General features: G+C 51.9%; 1 protein-coding gene across 1 annotated transcript in view; it reads left to right on the top strand.

The window, feature by feature from the left end:
* Positions 1 to 17589, top strand: part of Ptprj (protein tyrosine phosphatase, receptor type J) — a 114252-nt gene that overhangs the window by 56897 nt on the left and 39766 nt on the right. Inside the window, exons 2-6 of the mRNA XM_023710620.1 lie at positions 4711 to 4729; positions 7880 to 8110; positions 11970 to 12065; positions 14167 to 14400; positions 15993 to 16133. Of these exons, the coding sequence (XP_023566388.1) occupies positions 7936 to 8110; positions 11970 to 12065; positions 14167 to 14400; positions 15993 to 16133 (646 nt within the window). The 5' untranslated portion in view covers positions 4711 to 4729; positions 7880 to 7935. The remainder of the gene's footprint in view (positions 1 to 4710; positions 4730 to 7879; positions 8111 to 11969; positions 12066 to 14166; positions 14401 to 15992; positions 16134 to 17589) is intronic.

Genomic DNA, 17589 nt, shown 5'->3' with positions numbered 1-17589 from the left:
CCCAAGAATCATGGATGCAGGTCCTAGGTGTGGTCTGACAGCTCCCAACGTCAGGGCGCTCTGCCCTGTGTCTTGCTGTCCTGGGGGCCTCAGGAGGAGGTGGGGGCGGCAGCCTGGCGGGGACAGGCATGCTGTCTTGGGGCAGGCACGCTGTCCTTGTTCACATCTGGCGTCGGCCCCAGATCTCCTGAGAGAGAAGCTGAGAGCGGGACAGCTCCTGAGGATTGATGCCTCATGTGTGCTTCCGGGGCGCATACTTTGAGCCCAGGTCGCTGCTCATGCCTCTGAGCTGCTGGGGAGAGTCAGGCTGCCTCTCTGTCCTCCCGTGCTTGTCTGACAGGAAGCCGGCCGGCCGGCCGTATGGCTGCTGTGTTGCTTGGCAACAGCCAGTTGTCCTCAGCATTGGGTGACAGTGATGGAGTGGCTGCAAACGCCCACAGGCAGCGAGGTTGCCTCTTGGATCCAATTAATGGCTTGGTTATGGCCAGATCAGAAAGCCAAGTGATTGTTAATTGTTATTTTTATTTTATTTTTTGAGACAGGATCTTACCCTATAATTCGGGCAGTCCTTGAATCCACTGTGTAGTCCAGACTGGTCTCGAACTCACCATGATCCTCCTGCCTCAGCTTCTTGAGTGCTGGGGTTATAGGCGTGCACCACCATACCTGGTCAGAAAGCCAAACTTTTTGTTTCGGTTTATTTTGAGAAGCCAAAATCAATATTTATTTATTTTTATTTTTAGTTTTAGTGGAACCAGGGTTTGAACTCGGGCTTTTGCGCTTGCCAGGGAAGTGCTTATTCTACTGAGCCATCTCCCCGGCCCCTAAAATCAATATTTAAAAAATGCTAGGCAGCCAGGCATAATGGTATACGCCTGTTATCTCAGCAGTAGGAGGCTGAGGCAGGAGGATCAGTGTGAGTTCAAGGTCAGCTTGGTGTACACAACAAAACCCTGTCTCAGAAAACAAAAGAAATCTCTACCAACAAGCAGACCAAAAAAAAAAAAAAAACAAAAAAACAAAAAAACCCCCAAACAAAACAAAACAAAACAAAACAAAAAAAACCAAACAAACCACACACACAAACAAACTAGGTTTCTCTGATTTTGAAAACAGCCACAATTTTTAGAAACACCACGAATCAAAGGAAGGGTGCTGGGGTGGAGCCTGGGTGCAGACAGCGCAGCCCCAGCGCGCCACAGGTTATTGTGTGCCCCGGCCAACGGTTTGGAGCTGCTTGGTGATGAGGTTTAGGTTCCACCTCAGCTCTGGGCAGCAGGGCCGAGTTGCCACACTGTTGTAGGCCTTACTTTTGTCCCCTGGAGATTGTGTTTCCAGTTTATGCTCTCTGAAGTTCCTTGGAGCCTTCCTAAGTGCTCATTTGCTGTAATTCTCACTGAGAAAACTTCCCACCCCCAATTCCAGCGCTGAAGCCATGTCTTCCCACCCCAGGCCCAGGGTACCAGGCTTCCCACTGTACACACTGGCCACGGGCACCATGGCAGCGGGGTGCTCAGAATTTGGAAAGGAGACTGGGCATGGTGGCGCACGCCTGTAATCCCAGCTTTTGAGAGGCTGTAAACAGGTGGATCACTACGAGTCCCATCTAATAGTGAGATCATGAACACCCTGTAGACCCTTCCCTAAAATACAAAATAAATAAATAAGAATTTGAAAAGGCTGCTTTTGCGGAATACACACCCCGAGTGCACACGTTGCGCTGCACAAGAGTCCTGCAGAAATAAGACATGGGCCTGGGCCTTCCCAGGTCCCCTCGGCTCCGCACTCCATGTTCACACAGCCTCCTCCAACAGGTGCATGCCTGTAATCCCAGCACTGGGGAGGCTGAGGCAGGAGGGTCATTGTGAGTTCAAGACCAGCTTGGACTATAAAGTGAGCTCAAGGCCAGTCTGAACTGCATAGTGAGACCCCATCTTGAAAAGCCCAAAAAAAAAAGGAGTCTTTGCAGGCTGGTCGGCCCTTGTCCCTTCTGTTGATGGTCATCTAGGATTTGGAGGGCGTGCGGCAATGTGTGAGGATGGTCATAGTCCACAGTCCTTTCTGAGCCACAGAGCCAAGTTCAGAGTCATTGGTTTGCCGCTGAGGCTGAGCCAGTCCCCCAAGGTTCATCCCACTTGCCTTGTGTCTTTTTTTTTTTTTTTTTTTTTGAGTCAGGGTCTCACTGTGTAGTGCAGGCTGGCGTTGAACTCATGGTGATCCTCATGCCTCAGCCTCCCGAGTTCTGGGATAAGAGATGTGGACCACTGTGCCCGGCTCCATCTGACGTCTGCTGCCCCAGGTCTGGTCAGTCTTTCCCTTTCCTGTTGGTCTCTAGCAGAGGTCAGGGCTCCATGCCACCCCATGACGTCACCTCTGTCTTGGAGAATTCTCAGTGATGGGGGGACGTTGTGTCAGCTGGGCCTGAGTTTGCTGGTGGAGTTGTTCAGGCATTTCTGGGATGGAGGATTTACCCTTCTGGCTGGTTTTCATGGGGGAGTGTGGCCTCTTACCTTTGTGGCGCTGCCCCTAGAATGGGTTGGGTCTGAGGCAAGGCGACGCTTCACACTGTGGCTCCTTATGTCAGGAGTGAAAATAACTCCTGTCAGATGATGCGTGGTCGGGCTGAGAGGGAGAAAGCGTCTGCTGTTATCCAGGGAGCCGCTCAGGCGCTTCCGCCCACCCTGGAAAGCCCAGCCAGGGATGCAGGCTGGGCGACCACTGTCCCCAGGGGTCCCTGTGTCCACTGGGGCCGCCCGAGGTGGTGGGCCAGCTTGAGGTCCCTGGGGCTATATACTCAGGGGTGTCAGGGTGGATGGAGCTGGCTTCGGGCCCGAGTTGGTGTCAGTGCCAGGTTCTGCAGGTCAAGGGGGCTGACAGACAGTGCAGTGAGTCACGCTGCGCACTTGCTTCTGTTGTTTACATTTCTGAAAATTTTCTTGTGCACATTTGCCAATAAAACATACTGTTAAAAAAAGAAAAAGCATGCTGCACAGAATGGTGGCCACCTCCAAAATCTCTTGACCCTCTTCTCTTTGGCAAAACATCTGTCTCCCGCCTCCTATCACCTGTCTTTTTTTCTGCCCTTCATTTGTACATCGGTATCCTGTCCTCATTAAGCTTGGGTCTGATTGCTGTCACTGTGGTCTCAAGCCTCATTTTCCCTCCAGTGACTCCTGCTTGTCTTTCTCTAGGGCAGAGTCGTAGCCCCCATGTGTGGCCCCAAATGCCTTTACCCCTGACCGTTGTCCCCCAAGCCTCCTGGATCGTGGTCACAGTGTCATTTCTGTGGGCTTTCTGTGGGCCTGGCCCTGCAGGAGGCCCCAGCGCCTGCTGGCTTCTTCTCCGTGGTGACCCAGGGTGCTTGTATCGCCCACAGCTCTGGAAATGGCCTCAAGCTCCGTCTTCTCCCAGCTCAGTGTGGCTGTCTTTGCAGGGTGCTGGCCATGCTTTGGATCACAGCGTGACCCTGCAGTCTGTTCTGTCTGTCACTATGGGGGAGGGGAGGGACTGGAAAACAGCAACTAGGTGTGTGGCAAGGCCCTAGGGCCCACGCTCGAGGGTGCTGTGCAGCTCCGGCTGTGCTGGTGGTGCTCCTGGGCAGGGTTCATAGTCTCAGGCAATGAGGTGGCCAGGCTGAAATGAAGCTGCAGCAGAGTACTGGTTCTGTTTGATTGATCAGTTGATTGAGACAGTCCCCATGTGTAACCCAGGCTGGCCTGGAGCTTGCAGCCATCCTTGTGCCTCAGCCTCCCAGATGCTGGGATCACAGGGGGCCCCACTCACCAGGGCAGGACCTTGCACTTGCCAGGCAGGTGCTTAAGCTGTTGAGCTATTATCCCTGGCTTTTTTTTTTTTTTGTCTTTGAGACAGGGTCTTGCTGTGCAGTTCAGCTGGCCTTGAGTTCACTTTGTAGCCCAGGCTGGTCTTAAACTCGCAATTATCATCCTGCCTCAGCCTCCTGAGGCTGCAGTGACAAGTGTGGGCCACATAAATTTATTTATTTTTTTTTGTGTGTGTGTGGCACTGGGATGGAGCCACACACACACACTGAGCTATGGCTGCCACCCTCTGGAAATGCTTTCTTTTTAAAATTTTGAGGCAGATAAATTGGCCGGATTGGGCTTGAACTTGTGCTCCTCACCTCAGCCTTCCGAGAGCTGAGATGACAGGTGTGCACCACATGGCACTGGGCTTACTGTAAAGGTTTTTAAAGTCCGGGGATGTCATTGTTGATTGTCAAGGACCCCAGGGACCTGAGACTGGGTTGACAGCCTGTCAGCAAGTGTCCTCCCAAAGCTGCCTATGCCACTTGAGTCTTAAAAAAATCCCTGCCACCCATGGGTGGGAAGGGCAGCCTGGGGGTGCAGTGGAAACCCCAGGCTACTGGCTTCTTCTGTTGTACCCCTGGCTTCTTGCTATGGTAGAACTGGAGGTGGCTGAGGGAGAGGGTATCTGGGCAAGCTGTACTCTAGCCAGGGCTGTCTGCCTCAGTTTACCCAGCAGGGCCAGGAGGGAGGTGGACATAGGGAGCTCACAGCCCCAGGCCCCTGCTGAGCTGAGTTCACCCTGGCACCCTGGCCTCCCTTAGCTCGTTCTACTTGTGTATGTGTGTGTGCATGTGTACGTGTGCATGTGTGTATGTATACGTGCACATGTGTACATGCATGTGCCCTGGCCGCGGACACTGACCTGCTCTCTGTTTTCTTGCAGCTCCTGTGCCCAGGCCAGGGTGAGTACCGCGCTCTGCTCCCCATCCCCGCCCCTGCCAGCCTGAGTGGGCATATAAGAGCGGCAGCAAATGAGACAGAGTCACAGGAAAGATGGGGGGCAGAAACCCCCATTCTCTGCCAGTCCTTTACAAGTGGGGTGGGGGTGGGGAACAGCTAGTGAAGGGAAAAAGGCAGTGAGGGCTGCATTCCTGGTGTCTTGGCTGCTTTTCTCTTGTTGCTGAGCCAAAATACCTGACACCCAAGGTTAAGGGAAGAAGGGTTTGTTTAGCTCACAGTTTGCAGACATTTCAGTCCGTAATCACTTGGCTCCAAGGCAGGGTGGCGTCACAGGGCAGCACTTCGAGGAGGCAGAAGACAGCAAAAGCAGGTAGAGCAGAAGCGGGGAGAGCAGGCCTCTTTCCCTCCCTTAGAGTGTCAGCAGGCCACCCCCAAGGCGGGGGAGGGGGAGCTCTCCTGGACCCTGGCCTCCTGCTGAGTCACTGGGTGAAACTTTTGAACTTCAGTTGACACAGCGCACCACCTCCTGGAGCAGTAAGGGCATGTTGCCTACATCGTAGGGTGGAGAACTGCTGAGTGGCTCTTTAAGCTTCTGGACTTCTGAGGTTAACACAGTGTATCAGCCACTACACCTGATGGGAAATTGGTATTTTCTAAGCACTCACCTGTAGTCCCAGCTACTTGTGATGGAGTTTGGAGCCCACTTGGGCAACGTGAAGAAAACCTTGTCTTCAAAAACAATGATTTTTCAGAATCGGACACCTCAGTGTGTGCCTGGTGCCCCAGCACTAAGAGGCTGAGGCAGGGTTGCCATGAGTTGGAGGCTGCCCTGGGCTATAGAGAGACTTTAAGGCCAACCTGAGCTACATACCAAGACCAAAAAGCAATTTTTTTTTCTTTCTGGTGACTTCTATAATGAAACAACCATAGGCTATTGAATATTTTATGTGTTGTTTCCCCCACGTATTTGCTTCTTGCGCTGTTCTGGTGTTGATGCCCTGCTCCATTAAATCAGTGATACAGATCCTATGTCTCCGAACCTCTCGAGACCTGGAAGTGCCCTCGCGCTTCTTTTGCTTTCATTTGTAGGGCTGAGCTGGGGTGTAGCCCCGGGCTAGAGCTCTTGCCTGCTGTGGGCCTGTGGCCTCCGGATCCTAAAGACAAAATGTGGCTCTCAGACATGTGACGTAGAAGGCTAAGTTCAGGGTCCTGGCTGGAGCTAGTTCTTCCCTGATCTTATGAGAAAAGGAGGAAAAATAAGTACGGAATAGTAAGTTTTTGGTGTATCTTAATATCCAGCATTCATTTGAAAATGCTGTCCTGTCCCGCATTATGACCTTATAATTATCGTTGGTCATAAGATGTTTCTGGAAGCCATAAAGATGATAGTAGTTATAGTTTTATTTTTCTTTTTTTAAACAAGGTCTCATTGTATAGGTCAAGCTGGTCATGAACTTGAAGTGATCCTCCTGCCTCAGTCTCCTGAGTGCTGGGGTGGTAGACATGCATTATGATACCTGGCTTTAAATAGTTTTTTTTTTTTTTAAGTATTATTATTTTTTTTTAGTGGAAAATGATAGCTGTTAGCCGACCAAATAGCTCAGTGGGGCCGGAGGTTCGCTCCCTGGGCCTGCAGTGCCAGCCCTGCCCCTGGGGTATGCCCAGATGGCAATTGAGACTGGGCATGATGGTGTGTGCCTGTAATCCCAGCTCTTGGGAGGCTGTAAACAGGCGGTTTACTACAAGTCCGATTTACACAGTGAGACCCTGAACACCCTGTAGACCCTCCCCCCCCCCACAATGGTAGCTGTTGATTGTCCCTAAAATTGGGGAACATCTTGTTTTCTGCTTGGAAAAATTTTGAATTTCGTGAAACACACTGCTAAAATGGATGGTACTCAACAGTGCCCGCCACAGGGGCAGGTCTTGCTGACACTGCCTAATGAAGCAGATTTCAGTAATAACAGTGATTATCAGAGCCCTGCAGACAGCGGTGGGGGAGTTGTGCGGCTGGAGTTCCTCCTGGCCTGGCTAGGGAAAGGATGCTGAGGTCCATGCAGCCTCTAACACGGTCTCCTCCCGGGCGCACCACGGGGTCATCGAGGTTAGGTGGGACAGGGGAGCAGGGGCTGGAATCGGAGCTGCTGAGACCCAGAGCTCAGGGCCGTGGAGCTCACGGAGCAGGGCTCCGAAGGAAGGTGCCTGCTGTGCAGGGGGTAGGGGGAGCAGTTGTGGCTTCCCAGCCACTCTTCCTGGCCTGCAGGTGGTGCTCTGCCTGGGCCTGACCCTTTTTAGCTGGACAGCTGTCTGATCTGAGACCCTGGCACACACAGTCACAATGAGTGCAGGATTAGGACTTCAGCATGTGTACCTGGGGGCATAATTCAGCTCATAAACTCAGAACAGGATTTTGCTCAGCTCTCAGAACTGACTCCCACACTGAGGCCGCAGAGCTAACCCACCTGGCCCGTCACTCTGCACACCCTGTTTGCCCTGACGGGCAGAGTGAGGAATCGGGTAGCCTTGGCTTGTGCTGCTGGATCCAGGAGGCTGTGTTGTGGGCTGTCATCCTAGGACCAGGAAGCCGCCACCTACCCCCAGCAGCAGCACTGTGCTGGTTCTGGAGCCAGGCAGCCTGAGCTCCAGCCATCACATCCACGTTCCAGTTCTAGGAAGATGCAGGGCCCCAGGCAGAGCTCCACCCTTCAGGCTCAACTTCCTGGCAGCTACAGGGCTTCTCCCAGTCCCCACATCCATTAGCTACAGCTGAGTCACGTAGCTCCCTGTAGCTGCAAGGGAGGCTGGGGAATGGCAGCTTGGTTCCCCGTAGCAGTGTAGGTTGTACGAAGTCTGGGAACGTGGGATGTATTTTTGGGTCACCAGTGGCCTGCATAAAGACAGACTCAGGGGGCTTAGTACTACACCAGGAGAAGGCAGCCGGCAGGGGACGGGGTCTCCAGAGCCGGCCTTGACCCGGTGCCCTTGGCTCCTGTTTTATCTTGGACTGGCTTTTCGCGGAGGTGCAGTCTTGTGGCCCTGCGCTCTCGCTGTGGCTGGAGGCCGCAGTTTCCGAGGTGCTGAGCAGGGTCCCCGGGTGGTTTCGGTGCAAGTGCGGGGTGACACAGGCCCTTCCCCTCCTGGTCTCCCCACAGCCCTCAGCTCAGCGCCCAGCGTCCTGTTCACCACGGCGAACATCAGCACACCGGTGATGACCACAGCGTGGGGCAGCGACAGCCCTGCGACCTCAGAGGATGTCACGACCCGGGCGGGAACTACAGAGCTCAGCCCGACGCCCACGGGGCCCAGCGCTTCTCCCACTCTGTCTACCACGCTGCCCGGTGATCCTGAAGGGACGTCGTCGCCATCGCCCATGCCTGGAGGGCTGGGTGAGCAGTGGGCGTCGTCACCCAGCTGCGTTGTGATGCCCACGTAGTGTCTTCTTTTTTTTTTTTTAGTGTCTTCTTTAAGGGGCCTAAAAACAAACCCTAAGAAATGTTCTTGACGACAGTAACAGGTAGTCATAATATCAAGTATGTGCCATTGCAGAGAAACGGTTGGTAAGCTGTCAAGGAGAGAGCCGCGGGTACCGCGTAGCTGGAGGTGGCGTCCAGTGCTTGCAAAGCCAGCACTCTGGGAGGCTGAGGCAGGAGGAGTTCAAGTTAGAGCCCAGCTGGGCAACTTCACAACTTAGTGAGACCTTGTCTGGAAAAACAACAACAACAAACAAAAAAACCCCAAAAACCAAACAAAACCAAACAAAAAACCCTTAACAAAAACCAAAAACAATAACAAAAAAAACTGATAAGTTTTAATGTATGTTATTTTATTAGTTTAAGATACACACACAAAAAGATACACATCAACGCTCTTACAAGCATTGAGGTCATGCTGTACATGGGTTTTTGCAATCTGCCTTCTTCTCACTACCTCGTTTAACCTGACTGTTTTTCTCTGTCAATACGAATATTTTTTACAGTGTAACGTTAACCCATGTCAGGTCTTCTATTGTCTGAATTTTAATAGGTAGCTAATAATGGCCCAGGTCCTAAGCCGGCCTGCTGTGTGTATTGTAGATGAAGTTTTATTGGAGTAGGGCCACAATTGTCTGCCGTCTGTGGCTGCATTCGCATTAGAATTGAATAAGGACAGCAGAGAAATTTATGACTTATAAAAGCCTGAAATACTTGTTTAAAAAAGTCCCTTCAGACCCCTGGGCTAGAGTGGTGGCTCCTTTGGTCTGGGGGTCTCTGGACGTCCCCGTTTTAAGGACTCTGAGAGCGTCGTCATTAGTGCAGTAACACTGAAATGTTCTCTATTTCCTCATCACTGGTACTCTGATGACTAATAAATGTGTATTTGTAATGTTTAAAAATTTTCCTTATTTATTTGTAATGCAGTTAATATTGATAAACATAACCTATATAAGCAGAAGTTCTCTGAGATCCTTAATGGTTTTTTTAAGAGGACAAAGGGGCCCTTAGACACAAAATTTTTAAACTGTCTAGAGGTCTTGTGGAATCATTTAACCCCTCAAATGTTGGGCAGGTAGATTATTTTTATGATTTTTCATGAACAGTTTTTCAATGCAGTCATTTTGTTAGCTCAGGAGGGCAATATCAGGTCAACTGACAGAATAATCACTGAATATTGCTAGGGTAATAAAATAGGAATTCCTAGCGTGGTAAGTAACGTTCACTGATGTTGGTTTTTCAAACGCATGGTCCCGGGCTTAGGGCGCCTCCTAGTGGCGGAGCGGCCACACTGGGCTCAGTGGGCTGCCCACTACCTTCCTTGCTTCTTGGGCTTGCTGCTGGTGTCTGGCAGTTGTGTCCCAAATTTTCTGATCCAGGACATTATGGGGCCAAAGAGGAAAGTGATCGATGATGTAGAGTGTGCCTAAGGAGAGTCACATGGAGAGAAAACATTCTCTCAAGCTTTCACAGAGAGCACATTAGCCAAGCAATGGCCATGACTCATCCACATGGCTGACACTGACAAAGGATCTACTATCTGAGGTACAGGATCTCAAGATAAATCCTGAGGGGATTTCACTGACCTTATCAGATCCAAAAGCTACAATTCTTGTTACATAGGTCTTGCTTTATCTTGGTCTTAACATCCAGCAGAAAAGTATAAAAACGAAGTATAAGAAGTAAAGCCAAAAAAAAAAAAAAAAAAAAGTAAAGCCATGGGGTTATGTTGAGCTATAGGGGACTCAGGTCAAGAACTTCTGAGATTGCCGGTCAAGTGGAAGACCCAATACTATTATGGACTACTGGACTATTTTGGAATATTTTGCTGAGTTCACATACCTATAATATTTAAATGACAGAACTAAACAAAAAAAGGGCATATAGTTGAATGACCCATTTTTAAAATTTTTGTGTGTGTGTGTGTGTGTGTGTGTGTGGCCAGCTCAGCCCACCAGGGGGCGGGGCTGGCTGGCATGTGGTGCTGGGGGATTGAACCGCGGTCCCTGTGCTTTGCTAAGCTTGTTCTAAGTAGGTACTTTAGACCACTGAGCCATCTCACCAGCCCCTGAATGACCATTTTGTATCTGTGTATTCAGAATGGTTAGGATAGATATATAGCTGCATTCTCTTAATTCAGTGAATAGAGGGATTTGTTGTAATAGTGTTTGAAAATAGGATATCATGTCTGTATCTTGTACAACAAATAAGCACTAGGAAGACAGTGTGCAATGTGTTAATTATTGAAACTGTCCTTCCAGTTTGATTTGAAACTGTCTCATTGCTATTTGTTTCTCAATAAAATTATGGGAAAACCCCAAAACCAGTCGGCAGAGACTATAGGGCCCCGCTCCTCCACAGGGAGGACCACAGGGTGTGCTCACCAAGGTCAGGAATAATCAGGACGTGAGAGAAAGCAAAGACAGTTTCAGTACTGAGCCCCAGGACCTGGGGACTGTGAGCTCGTGGACCAAGAATCCCAAACACACCCCCCAGAGAGGCCGCTGGGCATCAGGACAGCACAGAGGGCCACTGCAGGAAATAGTAGGGCAGTGAGTGACTGGAAATGAAAACCGTAACAAAGACACTGAAATAGCAAAAGCAGAAACCCTACAGAAACCCTGGGGCTGAGAAATAAGGGTTCCGGGCTCTTGCGTCGCCTGTGTGCAATCTCTGCTCACGCCCAGATGGTGTTGCTGCGCAGTCTTTATCCTTTTGTGCTTAATTCCAGGCTCCTTGTGAATGAGGGCCGGATTGCCTGTGTTTTCTTTTCTTTCTGCCTGCCGCTCCTCAAGCTTGAGTTTGATTGCCGAACAAGCATCTGTTCGGTAGTTTTACTGCTAGAAACCAGAATGCCTTTCATAGGTTTAAGGTTCTCTATTTTTGTTACTGATGTTTCTTTGTTTGGTTTTTGAGACAGGGACTCGCTGTGTAGTCCAAGCTGGCCTTGAACTCAGAGTATCCTGCCTCAGCCTCCTGAGTGCTAGGGTCACAGGTGTGCCCCACCCTGGCTGGCTGGTTTAAGATCTTACACAGCTGAAGTTTTACCAATGATGAGACTGCAACTCTGAGAGATGAGAGACTTCGAGTACTATGACAAGAATAGTGACTACTAGGTTTGGAGACTGAACCTAGACTTAAAAATCTCTAGGCCAGGCATGGTGGCACACACCTCCGGGAGGCTGAGGAAGGAGGGCCGCAAGTTTGAGCCCAGCCTGGGCAGCTCAGTGAGATCTTTTCTTAAAAACGGTCTGGGATGTAGCTCAGTGCAGAGGCCCTGGGTTTAAGCCCCAGGACTGCCAAACTAAACCAGACCTGGCGATTTTGCTTTTCACATTGCAGGGGCTTGATAGCACTCATTTATGTGTGGCTTGGTATGTCAGGGGAACTTGGGATTCAGTGGAGGAGCTGGACTCTGAGAGCTTTTAAGGGACAAATCCAGGTCACCTGCTCATGCGTGGAACAGGCTTTTGGGAAAGACTTGGGTTCCCGGGGCATCCTTGTCTTGTCTCATGATTGTAAAGTTATTTCTGGAAAAGCAGACATACAGAGCAGATTTTCCTTGTATGTTTATTATTTTCAATGTTTCTTGGAAACAACATTTGAATAGCACCGGGGGCTTTGGAGGGCACTTAAGAGCTTTCTGTCGGTCCAACCGGTGTGCCCCTGAGTTGGACAAATGCAAACCAAGCTGCTTGTGGGCTCTGGTGTAGGATAGAGAATGACATGGGCCACCCGCGGACCATCAGTAAGCACACCTTGTCCCACATCACAGGTCTGCACCTGACGACCCCATACACAGTCTCTGTATCTCCAGGGAGAGACAACCAGTCCTGGGAGGGGCCCACTTCCACAAGTGTCACAACAGGTAAGGTAATTGGCTCGCAGCCATGGCCACAAACCATTTCCTAGTATCCTGTGTCCTGGAGCCTTGTCCCTCCTGTTGCCTGTTGGATCAGGGGGCCAAATCCCTTAGTATTGTTGGTTTTTGAGACGGGCTGGCTATGTAGCCCAGTCTGGCCTTGAACTCATGGAGATGCTCCTGCCTCTGCCTCTGAGGTGCTGAGATTAAGGGTGTGTGCCGGTAAATACAGCTAGAAGTTTTCCCTGTTTCTACTTTTTTAAAGATTGTTTGTGACTCACGGCTCACATACCTTCTCTACAGCACTCCTGCTGTGACGCTCCTTAACAGAGCTCTGATGACACCAGCAGTCCCTTGTCTTCTCGGCTCCTGGGGAAACTGAGGCTGGGCCTGTTTTCCCAGGGGCTTTGTTGGGCACAGAGCGGGCTGTGCTTTTCGGGCAGTGTGTGTTTCCAGTGTGGTAGCAGCCTTGTCACATTTGGACTTTAAGGCCAGAGAGCTTAGATTGTGTAGCTGCAAGTGTAGCCTTTTCTATTTTATAGGCTGATAAACAGTAAAAATTAAAAAACTAGTGCCCAACAGCTGAGCTGTTGTTGTTAAGGCAGGAAGAAAATACAGGTCCTCTGGTGGTTTCCTGGAGAGAGAGAGAGAGAGAGAGAGAGAGAGAGAGAGAGAGAGAGAGAGAGAGGTGAATGTGTGTCATCTTTCTGGCTGGTAGAGGTCACAGAAGCCTGGCTGTGCATCTCATGGCTTGGAGTGAGGTAGGCCCAGCATATCGTCTCTTTGAGACCACAGAGTTTTGACGTTGGTTTTTCTGTAGTCAGGAAACTATTTTGTTAAAATATTGCTGAGCAGCCCAACAAGTAAAACAACAGCAGCAACAGTAGCGGCTACACTGTGATGACACATGGGCACATCGCAGTAGTGGTAGAGAGCTTGCTTGGCGTGCGGGAGTCCTCAGCTGTCAGAGCAAGCCACACCAAAGCAAGCCACCACGTAAGAGGCATGTGCGAGTGGTTTGATTTAGAAATCTTGCATCAGAGATATTTGATGTGGGAAATCAAAGCACAGAACAGATCACCCCGTTGGGATGAGAGAGGACCAGTTGCCAGAGGAGGGAGATGGCCCAACCTGGGCAGGGCAGCACATGCCGGTCACCTCAGCACTTGGAGGGGGAGGCAGGAGGATCACTGTGAGTTTGAGGCCTGGCTGGGCTGCATAGCAAGACCTACATCCTGTGTCAAAAAAAAAAAGGGCTGGGGATATATCTTGGCGGTCTAAGCGCCTGCCTGGCAAGTGTAAGGACCCAGGTTCGATCCCTGGTACCACATGCTGAGCTGGCCACTGCAACCAGGCATGGTGGCGCACGCCTTTTTTTTACAGGTTAGGTGGTGCTGGGGTTTTCCTGTTCAGTCCCCCATAGACCTTGGGCAGGGCTCTGTCTGTCCATTGTCTCTCCGTCTCCGATGCCCCTGTGCTTCCTGTGTTTGGGGCCAGCAGCTGAGGCTCTGGTCCCCACTGCCAGCAGGAGCATGTGCCCCTGAGCAAGCCACCTGCTGCTCTGGTCCCCTCTCGAGTGTCTCTTCGGCTGAAGTGCCTTGATCTACTCCGTACCAGCCGATGGAGATAACAGCGGCAAGGGCCGGGGCACAGTGCTGGGGGCAGCATCCCAAGAATCGCCTAGGACTGGAGCACAGCGCCGAGTACCTCGGTGGTGGAGTCTCGGTCCTTTAAGATGCTGCTTTGGTCCAGCCTGGAGGGAAGACCCCAGAGTCAGCAGACAGGCATTCCCCTTACTACCCTGCTCTTGATGTCTAGGGCAGCTGTGATGAAAGGCTGCGGTTTAAGGGGACATGTAATAAGGCAGGGCTGAGGGCCCCGTTGGGGTTCATCTTGAAGAACTGCACAGGCCCTAAGTGATTTTGGTGTTAGGGTTTACTCCTTCCACATTATTCTTCCTGTTCCCCCTGCTGGGAGTGATGGAGACGGACAGGTTGGACTTGGGTATAAAGGGTCCATCCTAGTGGGGCGCATGGAATCGGGTTGGTTTAATGGGAGGAGCCTGCAGACGCCGAGCCCTGGCATGTCCCTGTGTGTCCATCCACAGAGCCTCTTCCAGTGTCCGGCCTGAGCGTGGCCTTCATGGGGGAGACGCAGGTCATCCTCACCTGGCGTAGTGACAATGACAACGTGTCCTGCCGGCTTCTTCTTGAAAGTCTCGGAAGTCAGGAGCTGTGGACCAACATTTCAGGCCTGATGCCTGGATTTTGGCGAGTCACCCTCGATCTTTTGCAGTCAAATGAGACACAGAACAAAGCTTTGGATCTGGAAGGGGGCTCAGGTGAGTTACAAAATCTGCTTTCCTCAAACTTAATAGTTACAAGGGTCAGGGATATAGCTCGGGGGCATAGTGCCTGCCTGGCAAGCTCAAGGTCCTGAGTTTGATTCTTGGTACCAAAAAAAAAAAAAAAAAAAAAAAGGTTGCAAAAAATAACATGCTTCTGTTGTGTAGGGTTTTAGGCTCAGTAGGGGGCTTTCCCTCCAGCTGGTTTGGTCCCATGCTCATTTCTAAAAGGAAAGGGGGTATTTTATTTTACTGGTGGATGCACTAGGACTCAGGAGGGTACTGGGTCTTGAAACTTAGTTGAGCACCCCAGAAAGTGAAAGCAGATGGGCCCTGGAGCTTTTGATTTTCCAGTTGGGTGCACAGTGTGGGATGGGGGGCAGGGAGGAACTCGCCCGTCCCTGGAGAGCAGGGGCGCCCAGCGGCACACCCAGTGAGCTCTGCGCAGCTTTCGCAGGGGACATGGACTCGTCCTTGCTTCACACCCAAGGAAATGAAGCTCCTGGGTGGGTGCTGCGGGTCTTGGCGGCGAGTAGCACACAGGAGCCAGACTTCAGGTGGCTTCAGCTAAAGGGACAGTGCGTGGCGAGTGCACATTTCTCCACTCTGGACGGCGTGGCCTTAAGGGACAGAGGTGGGGCGATCTCAGCCCTCCTCCTGCTCTTCTCTGTATCAGCTCCATCCACACAGCTGAGGTAGAAGTGGCCACTGGCTATGCCCCTGTCACACCTCGCCTCTCCCCTGCTGCTTGCAGTGTGGTCCAAGGGAAACCAGGTCTGAAGCAGGGAGCTATCTCTGGGACACCCCGTTGGGATGAGAGAGGACCAGGTGCCAGAGGAGGGAGATGGCCCAACCTGGGCAGGGCAGCACACGCCTGTCACCTCAGCACTTGGAGGGGGAGGCAGGAGGATCACTGTGAGTTTGAGGCCTGGCTGGGCTGCATAGCAAGACCTACATCCTGTGTAAAAAAAAAAAAGGGCTGGGGATATATCTTGGCGGTCTAAGTGCCTGCCTGGCAAGTGTAAGGACCCAGGTTTGATCCCTGGTACCACATGCTGAGCTGGCCACTGCAACCAGGCATGGTGGCGCACCCCTGTAATCCCAGTACTGGAGAGGCTGAGACAGGAGGATCGCTATGAGTCTGAGCTGTGTAGAGACACTCTGTACCAAATAATTAAATAAATGATCAAAACAATAAAGTTAAAACAAAACTTAAAAAAAACCCCACCAAAAAATGCCTCCAAAAAACCCGAAAACCAAAAAACATAAAAAGGTCCAGAACAGCAAGAGTGGAGAGAGGCACAGAGTGTCCTTGATGCTTCCGGGACTGCAGCACAAAGCGAGAAGCCGGGGCCATTTCAGGCGACCAGATCGCTGTCTGGGGGCGGCAGGGAACAGATATTTGTGGAGTGGCAGCCGTGGGATGTGTCGCCTTACAGGGTGGGGGCGCTGAAGGGAGCATATGTTTTTCTGTGTGGCTAATGTCCTCCCCTCCTCGCTGGACACAGGTGCCTGCGGTGCAGCGAGCAGCCCTTCGGGGAGCCCCTCTGTCCCCGCGGAGCTGATCTGGTATCACTTTGAACACACAGGCCCGGCTTCTGGCCCGGAGACCCGAGACACGGAAGTCCTGATCACAGGGTTGAAGAGGGACGCGCAGTACAGAGCCACCGTTTACCCTCAGGCGGCGGATGGCACGGAGGGAGCCCCCTGCAACCTCGAGTTCAGAACAAGTAGGTGCACCCTGCTGCGAGGGCTGCGCCAGCGCTGGGCGCAGGCCGCGCCTTCTGTGATTCTGTGCGTGAGCTGTTGGCAGCCAGCTCTGTTGTCGGGAGAGATCCTGGACAGCACAGGCCCAGGCACCCCTTTGGCTGCAGGCTGCAGCTCAGGGACATGGTGGGGGAGCCAGAGAGGTAACTGGCGCAGCGTCGAATCGTTGGCTAACTTTTCCTCCCTCAGGATAAGAAAACCAGCATCCCTTTTGGGCCTGTGCAGGAAATCCCTGCTTCTCTTTCTGTCACGCTTGCTCGGTGATGATTTCTAACTGTGACTCATCTTCCTAAAGCCCGAGGTGTCTCGGTTGCTGTCCTATCACTGTGACACACCCACGACTTCAGTCATGGCTGGCTGGCTTCAAAGCAGACTAGGGTGGCAGGAGGAAGCAGGGAGAGGAAGAAGGAAGGACAGGGACGGGAGCAAATCCTGCCAGGTCACAGCCAGTCCCTCTCCAGCTGGGCCTCCTCCTCTGGGCTGGTGCAGCTGCGAGCTTGCTGATGAGTGTGGGACCCGCGATCCCAAGTGCTCCGCACACCGGAGACTTGGATCTGTGCTATAACCAGAGGCTTTTTGCCTGGTCCTGATGGGAAGGTAAGGAAATATGGGGTTGCTGCTCCTGGGAGCTGCTGTGGGGGTAGGGAGCGCAGCCCCGTGAGCTCAGACACAAGGGTCTCGGGGTCACCACCCTGGGGGCTGGCGATGTGATCCAAGCGGGAGCATCTTACCCAGTGCTAGGTGTGTGTAGCAGGGTGGGCGTGGGCTCAGGGACTGAGGGGCTGAGGTTTGAGGCTGGCAGAGCAGAGACAGAAGACAGTTCTGCACCCAGGAGACTCAGCAGGCTGGACCACATTGATCTAGTGACAGCCTCAGGTTCAGAGTCTCTGGAGACTGGGACATGCTGCTGACTGGGTGGCTATGCCTGGGGAGGGAAGTGCTGTCCTCCCAGAAGCTGTGAGTGACAGCAGTTCCTTCCACTCAGGAGCTTACAAGCAATGTAGGAGGCTGAGGCAGGAGGATTGCAAACTCAAGCCCAGCTTGGGCCTATTGATTTAGTGAGCCTGTCTCAAAATAAAAAATAAAAAGGGGTTGGCATGGAGCTCTGTGTCTGAGCCAGGAGGGAAGCCTAGGGTACCAGGCCCTGGATGCTGAAGCCTCGAACTAGGATGAGGGAATGCAGGGTAAGGAGGGCAGTGGATTGGGTGACACCTTGAGGACCCAAATCCAGAGGGCTGGATTTTTAAGGATTTGATTTTTTTTTTTTAATTTTTATTTATTTATGTGTATGTGGCCAGCTCAGCCCACCAGGGGGCAGGGCTACCTGGCATGTGGTGCTGGGGGATTGAACCGTGGTCCCTGTGCTTTGCTAAGCTTGTTCTAAGTAGGTGCTTTAGACCACTGAGCCATCTCGCCAGC

The sequence above is a fragment of the Octodon degus genome, unplaced genomic scaffold, assembly GCF_000260255.1.
Source record: "Octodon degus isolate 3935 unplaced genomic scaffold, OctDeg1.0 scaffold00018, whole genome shotgun sequence".
Classification (NCBI taxonomy): domain Eukaryota; kingdom Metazoa; phylum Chordata; class Mammalia; order Rodentia; family Octodontidae; genus Octodon; species Octodon degus.
This window is presented reverse-complemented; position numbering and strand designations above follow the sequence as displayed.